A 16,666-nucleotide genomic window follows, 5' to 3' on the forward strand; every position below is an offset into this window, starting at 1 on the left:
ACAGTAGTACTTACGCTACAGGCAGATTGCCATAAAGAGCCCGCCCAAAGCATCCGCCTATTGGCCAATATATTACAATCTCTTTGTTCTAAGAGTTGATTGGCTATTTTTCTTGCCGTTCCGCAGGCCGCCGTTTCAGTGTCAAGTAGTTTGTTCGACCCGCAAGTTTCTGGTTTCTAGGCCTAAACTGCGTCTGCAATTTTGCTACTCTGACGATGAAATCTGGGATTACCACAGTATACCATTGATTTGCAGTCGGTGTTTCGCAGCAACTTTGGAAAGAAGATGATAATTGAGAATGTGGAAGCTCTGAAGTCGTGGCTGGCTAAACTCTTGGAGCCAATGTGAGTGGTAGATGAGTGGACTTGTCATTTTTGAATGTTACTAGTGGCTACTTGTTTTTTGGAAGCAGCCCGTCGTGCTGCTAACGTGACACATAGCTGGCTAACTAACTAACTTTCTCTGGAAAAATGTACCATCATAACCTAATTAGGTGCCGTTCACGGTTTTACGCGAGGCGGGGAAAGAATTGCACGTTTAAAATTCAGCTCTTCGTGTGCGTTTATTATTGCCCTGTTTTATTCGAGGGGTCAGTCGGTGTGCAATCACTGCTAGCAGTGTGCTAGCTGGCTAGCCTAATGGCTGTCAGTCAGTGGGAATTTGGGGGCTCCTCACTCTCTCTCCATTCCAGTTACACTTACAGTTACCTAACCTTCCACACTCGCTCAGCAAACAAAGCATTTTTCCAGCTCGTCGTGTTCAGGAGGGAAAAACTGAGCGTTCCGGCCTGTCTCGAGACGGACTGAAAACTGGCGATGTACCTGATAAGATGGTGGTGGAGGACGTTGGGTTGGTGCGTCCATGAGGTGGTCCAGTCCAGGTTGACAAACATCTAGTTAGTAAATTTAAAAAAAGAAGAAAAAAAAAAGCTGGATTTTTGGGAACAAAATGGGAGGGAGTCTTAAATTAATAATAACTGTACTCTTTTAACTGACTGGACTCTTAGTAACTGCTTTAAGTCTTAAGTAAACTGGATTCTTTAGCACCTGAGGAGGAGTTGTTGAGACAACAAGCCAGAAGGCCGCACAGAGAACACAACTCCTCACCAGTCATCTAGTAACGGGATTTCTTTTTATTTATTCACTTATTTAAGCGTAGACGCATTTACTATATCTATTTCGCATGAAGATATTATTTATTACCGGATGATTAGTATTGTAATTGTTGTGTGACTAGATAATTTTTTGAACTTTTTTTGTAGGTGGTTTTTGGCTGTTTGTTTGCCATATGTCATATATATAATATTTTATATATATATAAAATGTGTGCGTGTGTGTGTGTAAGGCAATAATAAACCACTTTCATACACACTCCCTTACCATGATGGTTGCCATGAGTTGAATTTGACTACTTTCCACTTAGCCTTCTAAATATGTAGTTTTTTTTAAAACTGTAAAAGGGTCCCATGAAGGGGACAGCTGGCAGCGTACATGTTGGAGCTGCTGCATCTTGAACCCAAAGATCGCAGGTTCGAATCCCACCACCAGCTTCAAAGTATGCTTGCTTGCGCGTCAGACTTTACCCTGAATTGCTCCAGTAAAATTATTTGGCTGTATAAATGGGTAAATAATTTTAGATAGCTTAACACTGTAAGTCACTTTGGGGAATAGTGTCAGCTAAATGAATAGATGTAAATTTCATGGTCATCAACTGATTTTACCATTCTGGGGAAAGCCAAAGACATCTGTGACAATGCAGTAAGACACGGTTCGGTTTTGCCTCTAGCATACTTACATCGTTTGTTAAATGTGAGATGATTTTTTTTTTTTTCCTTCTTCCCCAAGCATTTGGTTTGTGGTATTTGAACTAAACGCGTATCCTGTTCACTGTATTAGTCTCTAATATTTAGAAATCAACTTTTATTTTGCCTTACGTGTTTGACACAATGAATACCCAGTTTGAGTTACAGGATGGTGATCAGCGGGACAGATGTGGACTTTTCGTGATTTGTTCAGCGATGAAGTGGGCCATTCTGTACTACTCAGTGTGCAAACTGACTGCATTGCTTTTGTCTTTGTTTTGTGATTAGATGTGATGCAGACCCCTCAGCACTGGCCAACTATGTTGTCGCTTTAGTGAAGAAGGACAAGCCGGAGAGGGACCTTAAAGCACTCTGCGCTGATCAGTTGGATGTGTTTCTTCAAAAAGGTAGCTTTTACCTGCCCATAAGACCTGTTGATCAGTCTTTTTTGTCTGCATATGGTTTTGTGAGTTGAAAAGGTAACATCTGCTTATCTAATTGAGGGGGAATTCGTTATTTTGAAGTGTTTGTTACGACCATGTGAATTTGTTTGTTTCACTTCCAGAAACAACTGGTTTCGTAGATAAGCTCTTTGAATGTTTAACAACTAAAAACTACTTGGCAAGTACGGAACTGCCTGCAAAAGAGCTCCTAAAATTGGATACCAAGCCTTCTGCACCAAAACTTGAAGAGAAAGAAGAGGTACCATTTTCCTTGATGTTAATGCATTTTGTATTAGTAAAGGAATATGTTCAGTATTCACTGTTTTATATTTTTTCCAGTGCAATACACAGAACATCCATTAATCTATCCTCGACAATAACAAGTGATGTTATGGTTCACGGCACCTTTTCTCTCCCAGCCTGTAAATGCCGAGGAGGACCGAGATGGCCGCCGAAGACGGAGTCCATTAAGAAATCGATCGGACCTTAACGAATCAAGGCAAGTGTGAAAATCCTGGTGATACCCTCTCAGCTAACTGTTGGTAGAAGAAAAAACTGGTAATCACAGTAAAAACTGGGCTACATTGGGTTCTCATGAAAATTATTTTGTATACTTGTATCTATGTACATATGTGGAAACACACTCATCTTTGAAGAAGTATCTGAATTTGTTTGACTGGCCAAGTGTCAATTTTTTCTCGCAGAGAGCATTATAAATGATCAATATAAAGTGTAGTCAAATTTACTGACCTGTTTTTTTTCTTGACTAGAAATGATCTAAGAATTAAATTTCAGCCACAGTATCAAGGACAGTTCTCCTATTTAACTATCCAGTTTAAGGATTACGTTGTGAAAATGATTTCTTAAAGTCTGATGATTGTTTGCTTTCACTTTGTGCCTATCCAGGGCTCGTGATGACCGCAGAAGGGATGACCGCAAAAGGCGTGATGGTGACCGCTATGGGAAGGGTGGCGAGTCTTACAGGGACCGCCATGACAGGCGGGCAGGAAACGCTCGAGGACGTAGCTACAGCTGCAGTAGGAGCCGCAGCCGCAGTGGGAGCAGAGGCAAGAACGGGGACAAGGAGCACAGCCGGGGCAAGGGTCAGTGGCGCCGGGGCAAGGGTCAGTGGCACCGGCAACACTGCAGAGTAGCATGGAAGTCACTGTTGGTCCCAAAGAACTGTACAGTCCACCAGGTTCTTAGTGTATATTTGTGTGTATTGTTTGTATGGGCACAGCAGGTAGTGTAGTGGTCAGGGCTTGTGCTTTGCACTCAAGGATCCAGGTTTGAATCTCAGTTCGTGGTGCGGCACAGGTGGGCTGTATCTAAATAGAGCTGGTGCTGCTGTATTAGAACGACTAAGTGTGATTGGGTGTTGTATGTGTTATTTAGGTGTTATTGATCTGTGTGGAGTTTGCATGTTCTCCCTATGTCTGCGTGGATTTCCTCCGGGTGCTCCGGTTTCCTCCCACAGTCCACCAACATGCTGTTCAGCTTCCCACATAGTGTGTGAGTGACAGAGAGAGTGAGTGTGTTCCACTGATGTATGGATGAGTGACCCGGTGTAAGTAGCAATGTAAGTCACCTTGGTCAATAAGGTGTGTGGGCTGATAACACTACATACAGTTCATTGGAAGTCGATTTGGAGAAAAGCGTCTGCTACATAAATAAATGTAGGTTGTATTTATTTTTGTCCCTGCTGGTCACAGAGCACAGGTCCAAGTTTGAGCAGGAGAGGAAGGAACAGGAAAGCTACATTCCCACCACTCTGGCTCCCTGCGGCACCCTGCAGCCGCAGCAGCAACAGCCCCCTCCGCCCCTGCTCCCTATGCTGTCGCCTCACCACACTCTGTCTTCTGGGGCTGCTGCCACCACCCCCAGCTCCGTTACCGTGGTTGCGCCAGCACACCTGCCCGACAGCACCACAGAGAGCTGGTCCAACTATTTCTCGAGCCACACCGACGGGAAGACGTTCGGCAAGGGCTTGGCACCAAAACGCCGCTGTCGCGACTACGACGGTGAGAGCCATCATTCCTGCTCGGTCCATTCTGTGGGTAAATGGACTGCCTTTAAAACTGTCTGTAAAGGGAGAGATTTGCCAGCAAGTGAGGAGTAGCTTTGGCTAGCTTTTCTTGTTATCTTTTATTTTTTTGTTATCTTTACTCAAAAGTTATGTTCCTTTGTGTATTTGTTGTATGTCTGTTGTGGCAGACAAATATGATCACACCAGATGTCACTATACCCAACCAGCTGAAGAATATTAATTTATTTGCACAAAAAATGTAAAGCTTATGTAAATGGAATTGCGTTATCAGGGCACTGATCAGACAGACAGTGACAAATAAGAGAAGTGAAATGATAAGTTGCAATATAAAGTAGGCAGTGTACTCTTTGGGCCAATTCAAATTAGAAAGGGGACTTAAAGGGAAGGATAACTTAAGTCTTCAGACTAAGTGACAATTGCATACAATAGTGTGTTAATTTTATGCCTCTTTATCCATGTGCAACTACAAGGTTTAATGGTCTGTCATTATTGACTGCTGAGTGTGTTTTATTCCCCTCTGGGTAGTTAGGCCTCAAAGGAGTGTCTCAAAGGGTGCTCTGTGTGTTTTCCTGAACTGTCTTATTTGCCCTGAGGTATTTTTCGCATATCTACTGTGTAGGGAATTGTTCCAGCTTTGGCACTGTGTGGATTGCGTTAGAAATAGACACACAAGGGGAGACTGGACTTTGCCAAGTCTCTTTCTGCTTTCTTGAAAGTCTTTGTTTGTGTGGTTTGTTGCCATGTTGCGGCCCCTAGAAACTTACTACAAGCTGCTATAGTTGTATATCACTAAGCCCTCACAAATAATAATTGAAATCAGTGTTTCTTGTGATTTAAATTAGATTTGACTTTACAGAGGCAGTGTGTTTTTCACTTTTTCATTTAAATTAATTCATTTGTTTTTCTTTCCTCAGAGAAAGGCTTCTGTGTACGTGGTGACCTGTGTCCTTTCGATCATGGCAATGATCCATTGATAGTAGACGACGTTACCCTGCCCACCATGATCCCGTTCCCACCACCACCTGGCATGCCACCCCCTCGCCTTCCCATGCCCCCTATGACGGAGCCACCCCCCAGCATCAGAATGCCCATGCCCCCACATGGACAGCCTCCTCTACCAAGCCTTTTCCCCATGCCAGGTAAGACTTTTCAATTTTCTCCATAACCATGTCAGTATTCTCTCTTTCTTAAATACTTGTTTTTTTTTCTTTTCTCTGAAACATTTTAGTCTTTGAAATAGAGCCTCTGAGACACACACAGCCTGTCTTCTTAATCTGGAAATGCAATTTGGACAGGACGTCTCTTCGTAACTTGATTTGTTTGAAACTTGAGAATCACTTTTACCACTAAGTCATAATCAAAAAATAAACAGTAACAATAAAGACTAGACTACAGACATTCTTCTGTTGTTTGTACAAAACCTGACTCTTTTTTTTGTCGTCAAGAACTGCTTGTGCAAAGCCGGCTCGTGGTGGTCCAGAGAATATCCTAGAAAAACAGGGCATGAGGCAGGGTACACCTTTGATGGGATGTGTATCCATTAGAGTCTAACACTTTATTCTTTCTAATTGACTTTGTACTAAATTAAAATTCAATATATCTGAAAATGAAAAAACATAATCTCCGCAACTTCCTATTCACTCCCAATTACTTTCTAGTTTAAAAGCATGTCCAGCATTTGTCATATTCTGGCCACTTTCAGCTTTCTTTATTATCTGCACAATCAATAAAAGTTTAATACAAATGTCCCTTGATTTATTTAGGGGTTAGGTTATGTGAAAATGTTAACTATAGCTATAATTTTTTATTAGCTTTCACTCTGACCTCCTATTAATTATCCAAAGGCAGAGTTGCTGTGGTCTGGACTCAGTTAAATCTCATTTAAAATGCCTGAAAATAAAAGGTACCTTCTCTCCACAAATTTCTCCTCAGTGTCAGTTTACCGCTTCATCCTGTAAATATATACAACAAAATCAATCTTGAAGAGTAAACAGCTAGAAAACATTTTCCAGTTTTTTTCTTTATTTATATCTTCCAAAATTCGTAACTGAAACATTTGTAATACATGGAGCCAGTCTGCTTCTGTACTTGCGTACAGTGGAATATACATGAATAACATATCTTCAGTACCAGTCTAAAGTTTGAGTACACCTGTGCAGTACTTGTATGGGGTGAACTGGACAGGAGACTTAAATCAAAGCAACCCACAATATGTTCCACATCTCTGAGAGTTGCTGCAGAACATGTGGGAAGACATGTTGACTCGTTTCATCCTGGAATTTAACTGAGAGCGTGATGTGGGGGGGAGCTAGTTTCCAGCCTGTGTACTGTCACTTTTGGCTACTGCCATATAAAATATGTATATAGGTAGTGCTTGTATTTCAGTGTGACTCGCGCGTGATGCAAGTAGTGGACAAGATGCTGTTAGTGTGTAATTTAATGTATAAGATTAATAAGTCATGATTGATTAACTATTCCACTTTAGCAGTAGTGTTTTTTTCAGTCCCATGATATTCTTTTTTTTTTTTTTTTTTCTTTAGAACTAATTTTAGTTTTTAGAGTATATAGGTTGCCAAGATTCATAATGTGGCTTATATAAAGATTTCTTTTTGTGCCATTGTGTAATTTTCATTTTATAACAAGTAGTCGTTTTTAATATGTGTTCAGTCTGATGTGTGCTCTCTAACTCTGTATTGTTGTGAAGACTTAACTGGGAGTGTAGCATTCTACCAAAGGTCCAGGAGGATTTGATATTATATCCTGCTTCCATAGGACCACCATTAATCCCAACAAGTGCAGTAGATACTCGTGATCACTCTGGAACGTGTTTGAATTCTACTCTGGCACCACCGGGAGTAGGACCACCTCCTATACCACCTCATCCTCAGTATACAATGTCGGAATGTAAGCATGTGTAAACTTTTCTTCTCCAAGAACCGTGGTGTTTTCTCATCAGTAATCAGATCATCAGAACTGAATTATAGATGTATTTGTTGCTTTTAGGTTTAGATTTGAAGTACTGCAATTTAAAATGAGTTTGCTTACTAGCATTACATTCTTGAAATATTTACAAGTAGTGCTGATGATTCAGGGAGAACTGTTGGTTCACTGATCTGGCTGTGTTTCTAGATGTAGTAACAGCTGTTACCAGATGGTAGTGCTGTTTGAAAATAATGAAAGTAATCAGTTTTTCTCTCTGCAGACTGCTTTTTGTCCAAATAATATATTGCATAATGTTGTTAGCCTTTCATACTTTAATTAAATATTGTGAAGTTTTCAATTTATTAAATTTTATCATAGAAAAGATCTGTGCCTCGTGACTACTGTGCTTTGCTTGCGTTGACAGATAACTATGACCAGGAGGCGTATAACCCCGAGGCTCCAGCCATAACCACCTCAGGCCGCTCCCACTATCGCCAGTTCATCCCTCGCATCCAGACTCAGAGGCCCAACCTCATCGGACTCACTTCTGGGGACATGGACATCCAGAGTTCGCGCGGTATCAGGCTCATGGCTATAGATTATATAGGTTATATTTTGTTAGAGGGTTTATTTCAGGTCTTAATTGCTTTCCAACTTCAGCAGTTAATAGTAAAGATGGTAGTACTAATGACAATGATTAAAAACAATTGCTGACTTTTATTTTTGATCAATGTTTTGTAGTACTGCAGTAAATCTTGATTCCTTACATTAGAGTCAGATGAGGTTAGGCCTCAGAGTCTAGAACTGATTTCAGTTATGCAGAGTTGGACCGAATTTTTTATATATGTATTGTGTTTAACTCTGTTTTATAAATATTTTCCTTTCTTAGCTGCCAACATCGTGATTCAGACGGAGCCATCTGTGTCAGCTGTCACCACCCATACCTCAAGATACGTTGGTGAGCAGGAGAGTGGGAAGAGGCCAGCAGGCACCACAGAGGGCCCTCCAATGAAGAAACCCTGGATGGAGAAGTAAGACCTGAGCTGTGTGCCAAATTGTGTCTAACAATGATTTTGTTACACTGTAGGCAGGGTCTGTTAAATGAGAAGAAAAGACATTAATTGCATTTTATAACATCCAGTGTTTGGTCCATTTCAGGCAAAACTTCAATAATCAGCATAAGCCCGGATTTCAGAAGAAGAATCACTATGCCAACACTAAACTTGAAGTCCGCAGAATCCCCCGTGAACTGAACAACATCACAAAGTTGAATGAGCACTTCAGCAAGTTTGGCACTATTGTGAACATTCAGGTCAGAATCATTTTATTTATGTCGTGTGTATGATTTTAATTTTCATGTTATCCTTCAGCATTTACTCAAGACTCAGGTATGCAGTGGCACCAGTGGAGTGTGAATTCAGAAGAAATAGGATAAGAAATTATCTGTTTCTTAGGTTGTCTTTGGTGGCGATCCCGAAGCAGCACTGATCCAGTACACAGCCAATGAAGAGGCTCGACGGGCCATTTCCAGCACCGAGGCTGTACTCAACAACCGCTTCATCAGGGTGTACTGGCACCGGGAGAGTAGTGAACAGCAGCAGGCTCCAGGCCAGGGTCTGAGTGGCCCACCAGGGCCGCAGCATTCAGGCACCCATAAGGTAAAGCCTTCTTTTACTGCTGGTGACCTAGAATGTATGTAGTCTAGAGTGTGTTGTTTGCATTTTGAGTATAGATTCTTCTGTTTCTGTTTAGTCTTTAATGCAGTTTTTGCACATCGGTGTCTTATGATCTTTCCAGAGGTCCCTTGAAACTGCATGATATTCTACCCTCTTTATTAGCGAGTTCATTTAATTCCACCTCTAGCGTTAGAAGGGAAATATTCAGAACATTCATATAATGTGCCATCAATACAGGGAATAGTATTCAAGTGTTACGGAAACTTCTCTTTTTTTGTGTGTGTTTTTTTTTTTTTTTTTATTTTTTATTTTATTTTTGTTTAACTGGAAGTTAACAGAAGGTGTTTGAGCAGTTTATATCAGTAAAGGGAAAGTAAAATCTTATTTTTCCCTTTTAAATTTCTTAAATATGAACATTAGCAAGGAAAATTGACTTCCTGGTCACTTAAAATTTAGGTAAATTTTTACTTAAAATGTTGTACAGACTTCACAAAAAATTAAATTCAAGGATGTTGTGTGAGGGAAACCTTGCTGAGCACCCACTGCAGGTGATGGGCTGGAACTGAGGTTTGGTCCTTCCTTCCTTCCTGTCTGTCATTAAAGGCCATCAACAAGCAGCACAGTACTGGCCCTTATGTGCTCTACAAGATGACAGCCAAACATCCCCTCGGGGGAGTGGCAGGGGGCAAAACAGATTCACTGCAGCCTGCTTCAGAGGCCCCGCTGGTAACTATAACCACTCATAAAATTCTCTTGTATAAACATGATGTGGACTGTTATCAGTATCCAGTGGTCACGTTTTCTGCAAATGTAAATGTAAAAGTTTTTGCACGGTTAGTATTCCCAGTTGTTATTCTGAAGGCTGCTACTGTACAGACTGTATATTTTAATCTTTTAATTCCAAATTATGAAGGATATATGTGAAACATTACTCTTCATGATGGTTTTGTTGCATACTTGACCCTACACTACAGCTCTTCCAGCAATGTTTATGTAGTCTACTTTTAAGACTTCTCCTCCCTTTCAGAAAGCCACACATTTATCTGCTTTAATAAGAAATAATTCTTATGAATATTACACAGTGAGAACTTCAGTGACATTTTGACTTTGAGCACATCTCTTTGCAAAATGATTTGAATCCTTTGTATTGATATGTGACTATTTGTACTCACTCTAATAAAAGTCCATATCTTTCAATAATTAATTTTTTTTTCTTTCACAAGAAAAAAATGTCTAGTTAAATTAAGTTTGAAGCTTCAGAAGTCTTTTGTAAAATGTAAATAAGGTCTAGACTTTCAGGATGAAGAAAGTGAATTTTTCCAGCTAACTACTAGATTATAGTAGCTCCATCTCTGTGAATTCTGCAAAATTTTACATTTCTGAGCTGTGAGACAAGACTGCTTGTTATTTTGACTGAGGAACAGAAGAATTTAGATAATCATTGCATGTTTATGTATTTTGGTGTGGTTTTAGGCTACATCTACTGCAAACCTTCAAAAAGGAGCCTACAGTTTGCCGGCCGTAAAAGTGCCTGCCAAAACCGTAGCGAAGGCAGCTAAAGCGCTTGAAGCACATGAAGCCTTGAAGAAAAAGCAGGCAAGTACTGACCCTTAGATGCTCTGCTGTTCTTGCTGACATCCAGTGCATTTCTCATTTGTGCACACAGTACATTTACATTTATTTATTTAGCTCATGCATTTCTCCAAAGCGACTGACAATATTAAGCTACTTACAATTATTTACCCATTTATTCTGCTTTTATTTCAGGAAGCACTAAAATTACAGCAGGACATGAGGAAGAAAAAGCAGGAGATGGTTGAGAAGCAGATAGAATGCCAGAAGGTTTGTTTTCTTGCTGAGTTTCGGGTATCTTTGTGCCTTACATAGAGGTAAAAGCATCGAAGCCTCTGAAATCGCAATTTTGATCAGGACAAGTATCTTGTGCTTCATACATTTGTCCTTGGTAATGAAGTTGAGAAGCAGTTGCACAATTAAATATTACCTTTAGGATTCAAGTATCTCCCAGATTCATCATCTTTTGCTTCACCACCATATCCAATTTTGCTAAAGGTGCTCATAAACCGCCTGGAGAAAAACAAAAACATGAAGCCAGAGGAGAGGGCCGAAATCATGAAGACACTGAAGGAGCTCACTGATAGAATCTCTCAGCTGAAAGATGAGATGAAGCCAGTGTCCAACTCGACAGCCAAATCTGTCCAGCCCAAGACTAAGACAGATGTAAGCCTCTTTAACAGATATTATATCTTTCACATGAACAAAGGGCCCAAATACTAGTCCTGGTTGCAACAAAAGTGCAGTAACATTGAAAGTAAGGAAACACTGTTAAGATCTAAAACAAGAACTAACCCGTTTACAGAATTTCTGTCGACATTGTAAATGTTTGTACTTTTGTTCACAGGCCCAAAAGGAACTTCTAGATGCAGAACTTGATTTCCATAAAAAGCTGAGCTCTGGAGAAGACACAACAGACCTGAAGAAGAGGCTTAGTCAGCTCCAAGTGGAGGTAAAATAGCCCCTTTAACCCCCAGCTTTTCTGAAATCAAATGACATGTCCTCAATATCATTCTCCTAACCGTAGAAGACATGGGTTATTGGAAGTCCAGTGTGAAACACATTCTTACTTTCAGCATAGCACACATTAAACAGGAATTGGTTTTGTTATACTGCCAGCTGAGTGACATTGTGCGACTGGGATGCTTAAATTAGCTGAACATGAAAAATGGATTGGCTCCCCTCCCCTAGCCTCCATCAGCATGCACACTAAACCACGGGCGTTTCACAGGCCCAGAGGGGCATGGACTGATGAATTCAAATTAAAAAGATCCTACCCCTGATGCATTTCAAGACATTAAAGTTGAAGGTGATGGGATTTTTCAGGAGAGGAGGTGGGGTCCTATGTTGTAAGCCTCCTGGGTTGTTTGCAGTGCTTGACCATGTGCATTATAGGTATTAATTATTGAGCACCCACAGAGCTGCTCCAATGTACAGGAATCGGAAGCACAGGACTACAATGTCCTAAGGTGTGATCCACATTTCTGTTGTCCCCAGGCTGCCCGTTTGGGGCTTATCCCACCTGGAAGAGGCAAAGTGGCTCTTTCCCGGGGGCGGGGCAGAGGACAGGGCAGAAGTGCGAGGGGCCGTGGAGGGGGCAATCACATGGTGGTTGATCACCGTCCCAAAGCTCTTGCAATTCACGGAGTGACCAAAGAAGAAAAGGATGAGCTGATGTCTCACTTTGTGGTAGGTTTTGAAGGGTAAAGGTGAAATTCGTAGGGTCTGTTACTAACTCTAAACCAACAGTTTGAGGTAATGGTGTTTATGAAGGAGCAAGACTTATCTTTGGTCATGTAATAAGGTGATGTACTTGGTGTACCTCATGGTTTTATGCTTGCCTCTTTTTGAGAATTTTACATGTTTTGACATGGGAATACAGTTCAGTGCTATTCTTGATCAATATTTATGTGTTGTTTCTGTTGAAGAAATTTGGGGAGATTGAAGAACTCCATGATCACGATACCGCCAGTGTTGTTTTGACATTCAAGACTCGAGGTGATGCAGAGAATGTAAGTCAAATAGTAAAAGGTTTCTGCATTCAGTAACAGTGAACACTTTCAGAAGCACACAGCCTAATAACCACTTGCTGGATTAACTAATGTTTTTGGCTAAACTATTAATTTTATGTCTTTGAAAGACTTCCATGACTTCTCAAATATGTCAATAGTAATGTGACTTATGGTCAAAATAAGGCTCAGCATCTGTGTTTGTGCTGATTTCCAGGAAAATGAAGATTGAGTTTTTGTGATTTTGCTTTTGTTGAACTGATTTGCACTATAATGATTATAAATATTTTAAATGTTAAAAGAAAAGAGTATTATAGGCAGCATGACATACATATATACTGTACATGTGATATACAATGTGATATACATACATTTCAGTGCGCTTTATGGGTTTGTAAATTATTTCAAAGTCATATAAAAGGGATTTTTAAATAAACATTTCTGTCTTAGGCTGCAAACCAAGGTGCCAAGTTCAAAGGTCGCACTCTTCAAATGTCATGGTACAAACAGAAAACTCCATCTGTATCCACTGAACCAGAAGAGGAAGAATCCAAGGAAGAGGTTAACTTCTGCCTCTCATCTTGTTTCATTTATTTATCATCTAGTTATCAAATATTTCTAAGTGCATAGTTTTGTACTGCTTTCCCACATTTCTGTATGACCTGCTATTTATATGTTGAGTCCATGACTGGTCTTGTTCAGGATCTTATAGTCTTGGAAGTGAGTTTAAAAAGAAAGCTATCTGTAAGCCACCTTCAGCCTATGACTAATAAACAAGTGATCAGATTCAGAAACCCCTGCATGAATAGGTCAAGAAGCAGACACTGGTGAATTTTTTTAAATAAGGTCTTTTTCTTGTGTGTGACTACTAAAGAGTCATCCTGCCTTTGTCTGGAGTCTTCTGGGTCACAGTACCATTACCGCCTCTCATCATTTACTTGTTCTTTGCCTCCAAATGTACGGTTTCCGAGCTCATTCTTTCCAAAGGTTAGAACAAAGCTCTTAAAAAATCATGAGTGTATAATCTCGGACTTGACATTGAACTTAGATTGCCTCTCAGCCCCCTGGAATCTGATCATAGGTGGTAGTTTTGCAGAAAAACTGTTTAAAGCCCATTCCTAGTTCAAATCTGGGGCTGTGAGCAAACTGTTGGGTCTGCTGAAGGTGGGGTGACGCTATCAGCAGGATTTGGCACCATCTCCGTGGTGTATGATTGCAGTAATTGGGTGGAAGTGGTGAGGGTCATTTCTCCTCTGGTCAACACTGAGCTGAATCTCCTGTGGTACTAGCTGAATGACACCTGCCAGATTCTCATACCCAACTTGCTAGTGAACTATGTTCATGTTCCTTTTTTATTGGATTTGCTCCATATGTGTTACTCTGGATAGTAGTGTCAGTCGTAGAAATCATGTTGGGAGGACATTTAATGCCTTAAGAGTGCTGCTACTGTTTGCAGTCACTAGTACTCATTTATTGTAACTGCTATGTGACTCCTTTTTCACAGGAGTCTGAGAGCTCTCTCCTTCCTCCAGAAGAAGAGGAGGAAGATGATGATGAGGAAGATGAGGATGAGAGCCGTTCGTGGAGAAGATGAATAGATTCTTAGACAACCTTTTTTGTGAAAAGGACTGTTCATTATTTTTAATTAAAATGTACCTCTATTTAACAAGGTGGAAATCACTTTTTTAAAGTTTCAAGTTTTTTGAGACTGAATTCATGTAGGAGAATTATCTAGGAAAGGATATGCATACAGTAATACTAGTAACGGGAATATGAGGAAGAAAGGACTATATTCAGTCCATAACACGCAAACAGTTTAACTTTGTACTAAATAATTCTAAATATCACCTCATGTTCTTAGTTTTTGCTGAGATTAAATACATCACTTTTCTAAATGTTTTGATTTAAGTGTGAACCCACTTGTGCTTTACTGGTTTTAGTTTCACTTAGGTTGAATAGAAGACCGATTCCCTTTTATAATTCAGCAGATGGTTTTACTTTTGTTTAATGTTCTGGCACAGTTATATTTTTTTTTAACAAAAATTCAAATGTATGTAACATACTAAAAATAGATGCTTGTCACCTGTAAAAACAACAAATTATTATTCTGAGAAGTTGCTCCTTTGCCCTTTGCTTATGGTTTTCATTGTAAATGGAGCTCTGGTTTGTTCATTTTTTTTTTTTTTTAAAGAAAAAAAATCCAGAGCCGTAGATATACAGCAAGCATGTAATATTGTAGCTGGTATGCTGGACCTCCAGCAGGAAGAGGTCACGGGCGTCAACTGCGTTAAATGCTAAGTCTAGGTCCGAAGTTATTGGTTTCTTACTGAGAATATAACATGTTACGCTTATCCACTTTGTCACCTTATGTACATATCAACTTCCGAATTGAAAGGCTGATATTTTTTGTCAGTATTTCTATTTAATGCAGGTGTTGGTTATGTATAAATATATATAAAGATGAATTTATCTTTTCCCCTATGTTTTAATTTTCTTCCCTCATTATCATCCAAAGATTTACTTTGGCCTTAGAAAAAGATTGGGGGGGGTTCTTAAAAACAATAACACATTTCTTGTACCCCTGTTAAAGAGAATGGATTATATTCCAGGGGTCAATTACACATCTGCTGTATGCAGAAAAGGTTTTTTTTTTTTTTTTTTTTTGTATATAATTTTGCCTTATTGTCGGTTTAATTACATGTGCATTTGTTTTTTGTATGTTTAGTTTTTTAATGTGTATTTCCCTGTACAGACCTCTGCAATAATAACTACACTCTAGATTTTATTTTTAAGACTAGTTTACACGAATGTCAGATTTATGTGACAGCAAAAAGAAAGTCCCTTTCACATGATATCAGAGCAAAAGAGCTTTCAATCTATGGTCAGTTTTGAGTGTTGCAGATGTTTATAGTTTACATGTAGTTGGTCGTATCTAGTCTTTGTACCCCACCTGGAAAAATGGAAGAATGTTCTGGAAATATTTGCCTTACTGAATGATTTACCATACCTGTCAAAGTGGTAGTGTTCCAGTACTAGTTTAAATTTCCTTCAGTCTAATCTTAAAGAGCAATTTTTTTTTTTTTTTTTTTAATTATTTAAAGAAATTGCTTATTCCCAAGTGTGGGTGCGTAGATTAAAAGTCCCCCCCGTCCCCCTCCCTTTTTATTAGCTTCAGGATCCCTCTTGCACTATTAAGTTTAAAAGGCATTTAACCTTCAGATAGGATTTCTTTGCATAGTAGAGAAGAAATTGGAGTATGGCTGAAACGATAGTCACAGCAGTTTTCTAAGTAAGGTGTTGACACTCTAGTTGTCACCTGCAGCCTCTTTATTGCTCCGATAGGACTCTGAACTCCTCGTCTCCAAAGGGTCCCTCTGCAATACCTTGAATCATGTTCAAAGAAGTTTCCCTCCTCTGTACACATAGCAAGCTGTACATAACGTGTTTTACATAGTGGTAATGTGTTATTTCAATAAGTAATTGAATTTGTAACTGTTTATATATGGGGAATTGTGGATGTATCTTTTTGATTTGTTGTTTATATGATCGATTTCTAACAAGCATGTTGGCTTTTACCAATAAAGATAAAGGAATGGCAAAAAAAACAAGACCAAAAAAAAACAAATAGAAAAAAGTCATTTGAAAAATTGGGGGGAAAAAAGATTGGGAAAATCAAAAAAAAGAAAATTGGGGATATAAAAAAACCATTCCAAATATATCACCTATAACGGTCTTCTGTCATTTATTTGTCACTGTTTTTTCATATAATGTAGTGTATTTTGACATTTTTGCTACAGAAATGAATTTGCACATTTTGTGGGAGGTAATTTTTCCTAAAATGCAAAATTTTACAATGTTCTTTGAAAAATTATGCACACATATATAACATACATTTGTATAATAAGTGTCACCTGGTTTGTTTTTTTTCAAGATGTATACATAACAATTTAGTGTTCACTCTTTTTATACAAAATGGAATTTTCCTTGCTGAACTATCATCTGTTGCCACTTTAAGATGTTCAAGAGCAGTAAAATAGCCAAAGGAGTTACAGGGACTGGTGGAAAGGGTGTGCGATCTTTAACTCTAGATACTTTCAACACTTACATTAAGGGCCTCTTGATAGTGGTTTATTTGACTCCTGCAACTTTGCAGCGTTATAACTTGTAACAGAAGTTCTACAAAAGAATGTGGAAAT

The 16,666-nt window shown here is 39.4% G+C and overlaps 1 protein-coding gene across 3 annotated transcripts; it reads left to right on the plus strand.

Annotated features, from left to right (window-relative positions):
- The first annotated feature begins 161 nt into the window (after nucleotides 1-161).
- LOC108936738 (RNA-binding protein 27) lies at nucleotides 162-16,121 on the plus strand. 3 transcript variants are annotated; one of them, XM_029257538.1, is made up of 21 exons: nucleotides 162-344; nucleotides 2,090-2,208; nucleotides 2,367-2,503; nucleotides 2,664-2,743; nucleotides 3,151-3,368; nucleotides 3,957-4,265; nucleotides 5,206-5,430; nucleotides 7,064-7,195; nucleotides 7,638-7,790; nucleotides 8,103-8,244; nucleotides 8,372-8,525; nucleotides 8,668-8,871; nucleotides 9,493-9,615; nucleotides 10,363-10,485; nucleotides 10,657-10,731; nucleotides 10,960-11,127; nucleotides 11,309-11,413; nucleotides 11,959-12,150; nucleotides 12,390-12,473; nucleotides 12,921-13,031; nucleotides 13,975-16,121. In XM_029257538.1, exons 1-21 carry the CDS (start codon nucleotides 286-288, stop codon nucleotides 14,062-14,064), a joined length of 3,003 nt encoding a protein of 1,000 aa, XP_029113371.1. In that variant the 5' UTR covers nucleotides 162-285; the 3' UTR covers nucleotides 14,065-16,121. The 3 variants fall into 3 exon arrangements, with proteins under 3 accessions (XP_029113371.1, XP_018611801.1, XP_018611802.1); XM_018756285.2 differs by having other exon boundaries at nucleotides 3,151-3,347; XM_018756286.2 differs by having other exon boundaries at nucleotides 3,151-3,311.
- Nucleotides 16,122-16,666: the final 545 nt, after the last annotated feature.

This window comes from Scleropages formosus, chromosome 13 (genome assembly GCF_900964775.1).
Source record: "Scleropages formosus chromosome 13, fSclFor1.1, whole genome shotgun sequence".
NCBI classification, from domain to species: domain Eukaryota; kingdom Metazoa; phylum Chordata; class Actinopteri; order Osteoglossiformes; family Osteoglossidae; genus Scleropages; species Scleropages formosus.

Excerpts from the sequence above, each read along its gene's own strand:
- LOC108936738 (XM_029257538.1), top strand. The coding sequence starts at position 286 with ATGATAATTGAGAATGTGGAAGCTCTGAAGTCGTGGCTGGCTAAACTC. Across the intron at positions 10,732-10,959 it reads AGCAGATAGAATGCCAGAAG|GTGCTCATAAACCGCCTGGA; the intron begins GTTTGTTTTCTT and ends ATTTTGCTAAAG. Across the intron at positions 13,032-13,974 it reads AGGAAGAATCCAAGGAAGAG|GAGTCTGAGAGCTCTCTCCT; the intron begins GTTAACTTCTGC and ends CCTTTTTCACAG.